The 12,810-nt window shown below is 37.3% G+C and overlaps 2 protein-coding genes across 2 annotated transcripts in view; both read left to right on the top strand.

Moving 5' to 3' along the window:
- The first annotated feature begins 2,347 nt into the window (after positions 1 to 2,347).
- LOC110301668 (olfactory receptor 150-like) lies at positions 2,348 to 3,316 on the top strand. The gene has a single exon (XM_021172237.1). It carries the CDS (start codon positions 2,369 to 2,371, stop codon positions 3,314 to 3,316), a length of 948 nt encoding a protein of 315 aa, XP_021027896.1. The 5' UTR covers positions 2,348 to 2,368.
- LOC110301834 (olfactory receptor 8B3-like) overlaps positions 2,599 to 12,810 on the top strand; it is a 30,485-nt gene continuing 20,273 nt past the window's right edge. Inside the window, exon 1 of the mRNA XM_021172506.2 lies at positions 2,599 to 2,669. The gene's annotated coding sequence lies outside the window, so the exon portion shown is untranslated. The remainder of the gene's footprint in view (positions 2,670 to 12,810) is intronic.

The raw sequence follows: 12,810 nt of genomic DNA, 5'->3' as shown, positions 1-12,810 counted from the left end.
TTCTTTTCTTTTCTTTTCTTTTCTTTTCTTTTCTTTTCTTTTCTTTTCTTTTCTTTCTTTCTTTCTTTCTTTCTTTCTTTCTTTCTTTCTTTCTTTTTTCTATGTTTTTTTTCTTTTATTGGCTATTTTCTTTATTTACATTTAAAATGTTATCCCCTTTCCAGTTCTCCTCTCCAGAAACCTCCTATCTCATCCTCCTCCCTGCCTCTATGAGGGTGCTCCATCATCCACCCGCCCACTCCCACCGTCCAGACCTGGTATTACCCTACACTGGGGGATCGAACACCTTCAGGTCCAAGGGCCACTCCCCGCACTGATGTTTAACAAGTACATTCTATGAGACTGGAGCCATGGGTCTCTCCATGTGTACTTTTTGGTTGGTGGTCCTGGTGGTCTAGTCCCTGGCAGCTCCAGGGGGTCTGGCTGGTTGACATTGTTGTTTCAGGCTATTCAGAGACATGATCTACTTAAGGACTTTAATCCTCTTTATTGCAGAATAGTGTTCCATTTTATGGAAAAAGTGTACCTTACCTGTTCATTAGTTAGTGGATGGACATTTGTGTTTTTGTCAAATTTATGATATCATGAGTACTTATGCTTAAACATTATTGTAAAAAATTTTGTGTGAAGGTATATTTTCAATTCTTGTGGGTTATATCACTATACTGAAATTTCTGGGATACATGATACCACTATAGTTTTTATTTTAAAATGTTTTAAAATGTTTTCCATTCTACAATACTTTAAAATACCATTATAAATATATAAAGATTCTAATTTGTTTTCATTCTTGTAATACTTACAGCTTTAAGTAAATCATCCTGATCAGTGTGAAACATTTCACTGTAGATTTGATTTGAATTTTCTTAATAATTAATGATAAAGACAGTGTTTCCAATGCTTAATGACTAATTGAGCATCTCTAATAATATAATGGATATTCCCATCATTTTGCCATTATAAATTGAATCATTTGACCTTTTGATTGTTAAAACATACTAATTGTTATATGCACTATCTAAATTTTTTCCTTATCTTAATCTTTTTTCCATGCTACATACCATATTTCCAGACATTATGTTATATTCACTTTACTAATTTTGTATGACAGCCTCTGATTTTAGCACCTTATTTAGAAAAGATTAGCAATTTCAAATTGGTAAAATTTTAGTTATTTTTCCCTCAATATTGATATAGATTTATTTTCTATATTTACTTCCAATGGACCATTTTGAATTAGTTTGACTGAATGGCAGGAGAGTTACAAAATAACAGCAATTACCTCATGTCACATGATTAAAACTATTTTTACACTTATCATAAAACAATCACACCCAAAGCTTATAGATATAATCTTGCTTCTGGGATGTTAAATGTGTTACACTGACTGACACATCTATACATATGACAGTAGTATAACACACAAACTATTAGAGTATTACAGTGAGATTCAAGAGGGGAGAGGTCATGGTCTTAATCCTGACATTTCAGTTTAGTTACCATTTTCTTGGGTCACATAATATTAGTGAATATAAATTCAAAAGGGTATAATAACTCATGTGCAAGCAAATTTAAAAGAAAACCAGTAAGTTGATAGTGATATCACTGAGGTCAGAGATTGATCAGGAAAGTATGTCCACTGTCACAAAGATTTTGATTGACTCATGAGCATTGATGCCTCTCTTTTTCTGTATGTTTTTAATTCCTTTCCATAGAAACTTATAATTCTAAGTGAAATGGCTAATATTTCTCCTATTTAATGTCTATATAAGGAATTTATGATTTTATTATATTATTAATGAACTTAATAGTTGTTGAGTTTTACTTTATAAAATTTGCTGAGCATTTAAATGTTTCTTCAAATTCCTCATGTATTAATTGGGGTTTTCTATACAGAATAATACATTACTAAAATGCCAAAATATTGTCATTTCTTCCTTTACAATTAAAGGAGCTTTATTTTCAGTGTCTTATTTACATTCTTGATATAGAATCTACACTTAAACATTGAATAAATATGTCAAAATTGCTTCATTTATTCACTTATGGTGAAAGTTTTCCACGGATATTCTTTGAGAATGTCCTGGATGGTGTTAATATTTTGATATAAAGCAATATTTACAAGATAGGCATGAGGTGCTATACAACTCCATTAAATTTATTATATCTGTTCATTGGATGTTCATGGAACAATAATAGACATAGATACATTAGATATGTATTTGTATGTCATATGTTAAAGTCTTGAACTGTTAACAAATATGAAGAGCTGCTGGAAAGAGGAAATACCAAAATGAAAAACTTGAATTCAATATCACACACCAAGAGCAGACAGATAAACATTTTTTTCTTACTTCCTACAAAAAACATGCAGGTGCAAATGGCAGATACAAATCACTCCACAGTGACTGAGTTCATCCTTGCTGGATTAACAGACAAACCAGAGTTGCAGCTGCCCCTGTTTCTCCTCTTCCTTGGAATCTACCTGTTTACGGTACTGGGGAACCTGGGCATGATCATCCTGATCCTTCTCAGCTCGCACCTGCACACCCCCATGTACTTCTTCCTCAGTAGCCTCTCCTTCATTGACCTCTGTTACTCCACTGTTATTACCCCGAAGATGCTGGTGAACTTTGTGGCAAAGAAGAATGTCATCTCCTATGAGGAATGTATGACTCAGCTCTATTTCTTCCTGGCTTTTGTTATATCTGAGTGTCATATGTTGGCTGCAATGGCATATGACCGCTATGTTGCCATTTGTAATCCCTTGCTTTACAATGTCACTATGTCTTACCAAATCTGTTCCTGGATGGTAGGTGGGGTATATGGCATGGGTTTAATTGGTGCAGCAGTTCATACTCTCTGCATGCTAAGAGTGGTTTTCTGTAAGGTTAATATAATAAACCATTACTTCTGTGATCTTTTCCCATTGATGGAGCTTGCCTGCTCCAGTACTTATGTCAATGAGGTAGTACTCCTGTGTCTCAGTGCTTTCAATATCTTTATTCCAACATTGACTATCTTGGGTTCTTACATCTTCATCATCATTAGTATCCTCCGTATCAAATCCACGGAAGGCAGATTCAAAGCCTTCAGCACATGTAGCTCCCACTTCTCTGCTGTTTCTGTCTTCTTTGGTTCCCTGGCATTCATGTATCTGCAGCCCTTCTCTGTAAGCTCCAAAGACAAAGGCAAAGTGTCCTCTGTGTTTTACACTACTATTGTGCCCATGCTGAACCCCATGATCTATAGCCTGAGAAATAGGGATGTTAAACTTGCTCTAAATAAGTTATTTCAAAAGAAATTCCATGTGTAAAGAAGTATTTACCTTCAAAAAACCATACAAATTACAACCAATAAATTTTATTTTCTAACCCTAATTAGGTTCCAAACAAGAAACTTTAGTTCTGTGTCAAATAGAACCACCCGTATCAGAAAGTCTCAGTATCTGTTAGTGGAATACACGTCTTTCATGTCTTCAACTGAAGGCTTCAGCAGCAGCAGCAGCAGCAGCAGCAGCAGCAGCAGCAGCAGCAGCAGCAGCAGCATCACTTTTATGGTCTACACTTATGATAGATTCTCCTAGAATAAGGCACTTCTACATTGCCTTAGAAACTTTTAAAAATCATGATTCCCATGAGTTTCAAAGCCTTTAAACATGTTGCATTGAGTACATAGTCTTGTAGATTTAAGTAACACATGGTACCCCTGCTTACTTTATTAATCTCTGGACAGCTTGAAAACAGTAATTCTTCTACCTAGCATTAATTAATTAATTAATTATAAAACTGATGACCTTGCATCTATTATTTCATCTGAATCCTGTAGTAGGCACAGAACAGTAGTGGCATTGTCTTCAATTACATGACAAAACAACTTTTTGCCATGTCTTGTCTACTTCATTCTGTAATACCAATACAAGAAATAAGAACATTTTAAAAAATCAAAATTAAGCCTGCTGCTTTTCTATAACACTTGGCTTTTCTTCATCTTATATGGTCTCTCTCCCTCTCTCTTTTTATTGGATATTTTCTTTATTTACATTTCAAATGTTATCCCCTTTCCTGATTTATACCCTGGAAAACCCCTAGCCCATTCACACTGTCCCTGCTTCTATGAAAGTGTTCCCCCACTCTCCCACAGGCCTACTCCTGCCTTCCTTCCATAACATTCCCCTACACTGGGACATCAGCCTTCATAGAACCAAGGGCCTCCTCTCCCATTGATTCCCAACAAGGCTATTCTCTGCTACATATGGGGCTGGAGCCATGGTTTCCTCTATGTGTACTCTTTGGTTGGTAGTTTAGTCCCTGGGAGCTCTGGGAGTCTGGTTGGTTGATATTGTTTTTCTTCCTATGGGATTGCAAACCCCTTCAGCTTCTTCAGTCCTTTCTCTAACTCCTCCCTTGGGGACCCTGTGCTCAATCGAATGGTTGGCTGCAAGCATCCACCTCTGTATTTGTCAGGTTCTCACAGAACCTCTCAGGAAACAGCTGTATTAGGCTCCTTTTAGCATTAACTTGTTGGGATCTACAATGTCTATGTTTGGTGACTGTGTATGGGATATATCCAGAGGTAGGGCAGTCTCTGGATGGCCTTCCCTTCAGTCTTTGCTTCACACTTTGTCTCCATATTTGCTCCCATGAATATTTTGTTCTCCCTTCTAAGAAGGACCAAAGCACCCCACACTTTGGTCTTCCTTCTTCTTGAGCTTCATTTGAGCTGTTAATTGTATCTTGGGTATTCTGATCTTTAGGGCTAATATCCAATTATCAGGGAGTGCACACCATATGTGTTCTTTTGTGATGGGTTACCTCACTCAGGATGAAATTTTTAGTTCCATCCATTTGCCTAAGAATTTCATGAAATCATTGTTTTTAATAGCTGAGAAGTACTCATCGTGTAAATGTATCACATTTTCTGTATCCATTCCTCTGTTTAAGGAATGGGTTCCAGCTTCTAGCTTATGTCTTCGCTTACCTCACAAAACTCTCTATACTTTTTTTGCAATTGCTTGCTAATATACATGCTCTGTGGGTCACTTACTACATACTAGTACTAAATAGTGTATACATAATCAATAGTTTTGATAATTGAAGAGAATGTAAATGGGAAAGAAATTTCCAAATAGAAAGATATGAGTACTTGAATTCAATTTCACCTAGAATGATTTTACTTAGGGTGTGTCAGTTCATAATGAACTCTAGTTTCTAGAAATTGTAAGAAGTTACTCACAGTAACAGAAAATGATCACTCATGTTCTGCAGTGAGTTTACCGCAGAAAACCAGAAATTGTCTTTTTCCTCTTTTAAGCCACATTTTTTTCTAGGCATGTATGGTGGTTTGATCGGAATGGCCCCATAGACTGATGTGTGAATGTTTGGCCCATAGCAATGGCACTATTAAGAGGTATGGCCTTGGAGGAATTATGTCATTGAAAGGATGGACTTTCAGGTCACCTATGCTTAAGAAATGCTTGATGTGGCATATTTCCTGCTCCTTCTCTAATACCATATTCTCTGAATGCAGCAATGTTTCAAACCATGCCTGAAACTGTAAGCTACCCCAATTCAATGATTTCCAATATAAGAGTTGCCATGGTCATGGTATCTTTTTAGGGCAATAAAACCATAACTAAGATGGGGTCCTTAAGGTTAATCTTAAATTTGATATTAACACAAAATGAAATTTATTGTGTCTGCCTTCTTTCTTCTTATTAAGCATATAGATATTGTGTGTAATAAAATTTTATGTAAAAATTATTTTTCACGGACAATTACATTTATAAAGTTCTGTTGTAAATAAACCATTAAAGTAACACAATTTACTAGGTGTTATTTATCTTATTTTACTAATTTTAGGTAACTTGCTTGTTTTTTTTCCATAAACAACTTTGAGTTATTTTTCTCCTTAGTTTCAAAACAATATCATTTTTATATACTCAACAAAGTATGTTTTGTTAGTATTTTTCCTCATTTATTAAAAAAAATATTTTCTAGTATTTTTAGAAAAACTTACTTATCTGAGAGGACCCTCCCCCACCACCAGGCCCCCACCCATTTTCTGGTGCTTCAAATATCTTGAGGATTAGGTGAATCTTCTCCCACCAATGGCAGTCCTCAGCTATATATGTGTTGGTGGCTCAGTGTCTGGGAGCTCCCAGAAGTTTGGGTTAGTTGAGACTGCTGGTTTTCCTATGGGGTTACATAGAGCAAAAATGGGGTCCCTCATCTGTTTGAAGCTTGGGCCACTGGGTGTGGAGTACACGAGAAGTTTGTGCAGACCCCAGGCTACTGGGAGGGGGGGTCGGGGAGGGGAGGGAGCTTTGGACTGTGAGAAGCTGTGGGATCCCATTCTGTAGTGGGGAAGGTGCAGTCTCAGATCCCCATGGAACTGTTGGACTCTCAGGCACCACAGATATGGCTGGGCACCAGGGAAAAGCCAGTTCTGGGGTCCCCAGGCCTGCATGGAGGACAGAGACAACAGGTTCTCACTCTCAGACATCCCGACATGGCTGTATATCTACGAAGAGCTGAGAACAGGTGGGGTTCCTCAGGTGGATTCTGGCCTGGGGACCAAAAGGAAAAGGACAGGGAGGAGAGAGCTCTGGCAGGTTACTGAAGGGAGAAAAGAGTCTGGCTAGCTCAGGCAGCGACTTTGGCAGGCAACTTGGTTTGGCTGCTGGCTGAGAATGCAGGGAGGTCTCCCAGTGGGAGGTTAGACATGTGGGTCATTAGAGAAAGACTTGCTCCATTGCTCTAGCATTGTAGGTCCTGATGAGCAGAGATGGTCCATGGTTTTAAGGCATTTATTGTAGAAAGGCAGAGAAAAGGAAAGAGTGGGGAAGGAGGGGTTGGCCATGGCAGAGTCCGGGGAAGAGAATAGGGAGAGAGGGAGCAAGAGGGCAAGAGAGAAGCAAGCAAGTAAGAGAGCAAGGAGGGAGCAAGCAGCTCCTTTTATAGTGGGTTGGATCATCACAACTGTTGCTAGGTAACTGTGTGGAGGCGCACATCTGGCTATTTCCAGGTAACTGTGGGGGTGGAGTCCAGACAGAGTACCAGGAGCTTGGAGCATTTTCTATGTGACTGATGACCACACACCTCTTTTCAGGGGGCTGTGAAAGGCTGTAGCCAGGGACCCAGGAGATGTGGCCAAACACCTTCCATTCCTTATAGTCACAGGGGTGCCAGGCCTCTGCTCAACTGGGGACTAGGCTGTCTCTTTACAGCTTACCACCCCACAGGGTCACCCTCGTTTTCCACTCCATTCATTCTTCCCTAATTCAACCGTAGGTGTCCTTGATGTCAGTCCTATGGTTGAGTGAAACTACCTGCATCTGTCTCAGACAGCTGCTGGTTGGGCCTCTCAGAGGACAGCCATACTAGGCTATTGTCTATAAGCACACATAAAATCAGTAATAGTGTCAGGACTTGGTGTCTCCCCATGGAGTGGATCCACAATTAGGCTGAACACTGGACCACCTTTTCCTCAGTCTCTTCTCCACTTCTGTCCCTGCAGTTCTTTACACAGGAACATTTCTGGGTCAGAAATTTTGACTGTGGGTTGGTAACATCATCCCTCCTCTTGAGGTTTTGTCTACTAGAGGTGGTGTCTCCAAGTTCCCTCTCCCCATTTTGGGGCATTTCATGTAAGGTTACTCCTATTGAGTCCCGAGAGTCTATCAGCTCTCAGGTTTCTGTTACTTTCTAGAGGGTCTATCCAACTCCCACCTTCTGAGGCTGCATATTTCCATTCACTCTGCTAGCCCTCTGGGCTTCTATCCTATCCCTCCCCCTCATACCTGCTCCTGCTCCCCTTTTACACCTCTCTACCCTCTCATGTGCAGATCCCTCCCTCTCACTGCCATCCATAAGTATTTATCCCCCTAATGAGTGTGACTGAAGCAGCCTCAATTGGGGCTTCTGATTACTAAATTTCTTAAATTCCGTGGTTTGTATCCTAGGTATTTTGTACTTTTTGGCTAATCGTTCACTTGTTAGTACATACCATATATGTCCCTTTGCGTCTGGAATACCTCACTCAGGATGATATACTTTATAGTTCCATCCATTTGCCTGCAAAATTCATGATGTCCTTGTTCTTAATGGCTGAATAGTATTTCATTGTGCAAGTAAGCCCCATTTCCTGTATCCAGTCTTCATTTGAGTAACATATGGGTTTTTTTTAGCTTCTGGCTATAACAAATAAGGATGCCATGAACATTGTAGAATACTTGTCTATGGTGAGGCATCTTTTGGGTTTATGCCCAAGAGTGGAATAGCTGGATCTTCTGATAGAACTATTTCCAATTTTCTGAGGAGCCACCACATTTATTACAAGAATGGTTGTACCAGTTTGTACTCCCACCAGCAATGGAGGATTGTGGCTCTTTCTCCATATCCTAGCCAGTATGTGGTGTCACCTACACTTTTGATCTTATCCATTGTGATTGGTGTAAGGTAGAATGTCAGGGTTGTTTTAATTTGCATTTTCATGATGACTAAGGACTTTGAACACTTCTGTAAGTGCTTCTTGGCCATTTGAGATTTCTCTGCAGTGGAATTCTCTGTTTAGCTCTGTACTCCATTTTTTAAAATTGGGCTATTGGGTTTTTGGAAGTTAGATTCTTGAGTTCTTTATATATTTTGTATATTAGCCCTCTATCGGGTTTGGATCTGTGAAGATTTTTTTTGTTGTTGTTGTTCCATTCGGTAGGTTGCCAGTTTGTCTTATTGGCTGTGTCTTTTGCCTTACAAAAACTTTTCAGTTTCATGAGATCCCATTTATCAATTCTTGATCCTAGAGCCCGAGCCATTGGAGTTCTGTTTAGGAAATTTCAACACACCTGGCCCCTGCCCTGTGCCATTAATTTTGAAGATCTTTCTCACTTTCTCCTCTATTCAATTCAGTATATCTGGCATTATGTTGAGGTTCTTGATTTACATGGACTTGAGCTTTGTGCATTGATAACTATGGATCTATTTTCATTTTTCTACATACAGACAGCCAGTTAGACCAGGACCATTTATTGAAAATACTTTCTTTGTCCCATTGTATAATTTTGATTTCTTTGTCAAAGATCAAGTTTCCATAAGTGTGTTGGCTTATTTCTTAGGTCTTCAATTCTATTCCATTGATGAACCTGTGTGTTTCTATACCCATATCATGCAGGTTTTTTTTGTTTTTTTTGTTTGTTTAGTTTTTTTTTTTTTAAATCACTATTGATCTATAGTATAACCTGGGGTCAGGGACGGGGTTTCCCCAGAATTTCTTTTATTGTTAAAATTTGTGTTCAGTATCCTGTGTTTTTTGTTTTTCCATATGAAATAGAGAATTGCTCTATACATGTCTATGAAGACTTGTGTTGGAATCTTGATGGGAATTGTGCAAAATCTGTACATTGCTTTTGGTAGAATGGTTACCTTTACTATCTTAATCCAACTGCTTCATGAGCATGTGAGATCTTTTCATCTTCTGAGGTCTTCAATTTCTTTTTTACGGGATTTGAAGCTCTTGTACACATCTTTCACTTGCTTAGTAAGTGTCACACCAAGATATTTTATACTATTTGTGACTATTGTGAAGGGTTTTGTACCTCTAATCCATTTTCAGCCTGCTTATTATTTTATAATGGAAGGCTATGGATTTGTTTAGTTGATTTTATATCCAGCCAGTTTGCTGAAGTTGACTATCAGCTGTAGTAGTTCTCTGGTAGATATTTTTGGTCCCGCTTATATAAACTATCATATAATTCACAAATAGTTACACCTTGACTTCTTCTTTGCCAACTGATATATCCCCCCATCTACTTTTGTCGTCTTATTGCTGCAGCTAGAACTATGAGTACCATATTGAATAGATAGGGGAAGAGTGGTCATTCTTGCCTTGATCCTGATTTTAGTGGGATTGCTTCAAGTATTTCTCCTTTTAATTTGATATTGGCTGTTGGTTTGCTGTATATTGCTTTTATTGTGTTTATATAAGTGCCTTAAATTCCTGCTCTCTCTAGTACTTTCAACATGAAGTTGTGTTGTATTTTGTCAAATCCTTTATAGATCTAATGAGATGGTCATGTTATTTTTTTTTTCATTGAGTTTGTTTATATAGTGGATTAAGTTAATGGATTTTCATATATTGACCTATCCCTGGGATGAAGCCTGCTTGAATGATGGTTTTGTTGTGTTCAATGATTCAGTTTGCAAGAATTTTATTGAGTATTTTTGCATCGATATTCATAAACAAAATTCCTTTGACTTTCTCTTTCTTTGTTGAGTCTTTGTGTGATTTAGGTTTCAGAGTAAAGTTGGCTTCATAGAATGAATTAGGTAGGATTCCTTCTGGTTCTATTGTATGGATAGTTTTAGGATTGTTGGTATTAGCTCTAGTTTGAAGGTCTGGTAGAACTCTGCACTAAAGCCATCTAACCCTTGGCTTTTTGGTTGAGAGTTTTTCTCCTCCTCCTCCTCCTCCTCCTCCTCCTTCTTCTTCTTCTCCTTCTTCGAATATTTTAGGTATTTACTTGTTCTTGATTTAACTTTGCTACAGAGTATTTGTCTAAAAAGTTATACATTTCATCTAGAGTTTTCAGTTTTGTTGAGTAAAGGCCTTTGAACAAAGATTTGATGATCTTTTTAAAATTTCCTCAGTTTCTCTTGTCAAGTCTCCCTTTCCATTTCTGATTTTGTTAATTTGGCCATTGCCTCTGTGTCTTTTAGTTAGTTTGGCTAAAAGTTTACATATCTTGTTAATTTTCTCAAAGAACAAGCTCCTAGATTTGTTGATTCTTTGTACAATTCTCTTTGTTTCTTATTGGTTGATGTCAGCTCTGAGTTGATCATTTCTTGCCTTGGGTGTATTTGCTTCGTTTTGTTCTATTGCTTTTAAATATATTGTTAAATTGCCAATGTTAGATCTCTCCCATTTCTTTATGAGTGAACTTATTGCTACGAGTTTTCTTCTCAGGACTGCTTTCATTGTGTCCCATAAATTTGGGAATGCTGTGTCTTCTTTTTTCATCGAATTCCAGAATGTCTTTAATTTCTTTCTTTCTTTTTTCCCTGACAAAGATATCAATTAGTAGAGAGTTATTCAGTTTCCATGAGTATGTGGGCTTTCTGTTATTTTTGTTGCTATTGAAGTCTAGCCTAAGTCTATGATGATGTGATAGGATGCAAGAGATTATTTCAATCTTCTTGTTATCTGTTGAGACTTGTTTTGTAATTGATTATATGGTAAGTTTTTGAGAAGGTACTATGAGGTGCTGAGAAAAAGGTATATTCTTTTGCTATAGGGTGAAATATTCTCTCTCTCTCTCTCTCTCTCTCTCTCTCTATATATATATATATATATATATATATATATATATATATATATATTCCATTTGGTTCACAAGTCTTAGTTTTACTGTGTCTCTGTTTGGTTTCTGTTTCAATGATTTGTTCATTGTTGATAGTGGGGTGTTGAAGTATCCCACTATTATTGTGTGAAGTTTAATGTGTTTTCTAAGCTTTAGTAAAGTTTCTTTTATGAATATGGGTACCCTTGCATTTTAGGCATAGATTTTCAAATTGAGACTTTATCTTGGTGGATATTTCCTTTGATGAAGATGAAGTATCCTTTCTCATCTCCTTTGATATCTTTTGTTTCAAGAGTTATTTTATTGGATATTAGAAGGGCAACTCCAGCTTGTTTTTTGGGACCACTTTCTTGGAAAACTTTTTCCAGCTTTTTACTCTGAGATAGTGTCTGTCTTTGCCATTGAGGTATGTTTCTTGTATACATCAAAATGTTGGATCCTGTTTGTGTATGTTTTTTTATTGAAGAATTGAGTCCATTGATGATAAGAGATATTAAAAGCAGATGATTATTAGTTCCTGTTATGTTTATTGTTGAAGAAGGTATTATGTATGTTTGATTCTCTCCTTTTGGGTTTGTTGTGAGATCACTAATTTCTTTTTATCTTTCATATAGTTTTTCTTCTTCTCATGGAGTTTTTGTCTAGAATTCTCTGTAGGACTGGATTCCTAGATATTGTTTAAATCTGGCTTTGTTCTGGAATATTTTGGTTTCTCCATCTAAGATTATCGAGAGTTTTGCTTTGTACAGTAGCCTGGGCTGGCATTTGTGTTCTCTTTGGGTCTGCATGACATCTGTACAGTATGTTCTGGCTTTTATATTCTCTTTTGAGAATTCTGGTGTAATTCTGATAGATCATATTACTTGACCATTTTCCCTTACAGCTTTTAATATTCTTTTTTGTTCTTTACATTTAGTGCTTTGATTATTTCATGACAGAAGGATTTTCTTGGTGCAATATATTTAATGTTCTGTAGGCTTCTTGTACTTTTATAGACATCTCTTTCTTCAGGTTGTGGAAGTTTTATTCTATAATTTTGTTGAAGGTGTTTTCTCACCCTTTGAGCTGGGAATTTTCACTCTCTTATACTCCTATTATTCTTAGGTTTGGTCTTCTCATTATGCTCTGGTGTTCCTGGATACTTTGGGTTAGGACTTTATTATGCTTTGTACTTTTTTTTTTTGACCCTTGTGCCAACATTTTCTATGGCATCTTCTATGCCTGAGATTCTCTCTTCTATTTCTTGCATTCTGTAGGTCATGATTGTTTTTGATGGTGATGAGATTCTCATGGTTGATGATAGCTCCTGACCTCTTCTTTAGGTTTTTACTTTTCAGGGGTGCCTCTATTTGCAATTTCTTTATTGTTTCTGTTCCTATTCTTAGGCCTTGGATGGATTTGTTCAATTCCTTCATCTATTATAATGTGTCTTCATGTATTTATTTGAGGAATTT

This window comes from Mus caroli, chromosome 9 (assembly GCF_900094665.2).
Source record: "Mus caroli chromosome 9, CAROLI_EIJ_v1.1, whole genome shotgun sequence".
NCBI lineage: Eukaryota > Metazoa > Chordata > Mammalia > Rodentia > Muridae > Mus > Mus caroli.
The sequence above is the reverse complement of the archived record's forward strand: the minus strand, read 5'-3'. Positions and strand labels throughout refer to the sequence as shown.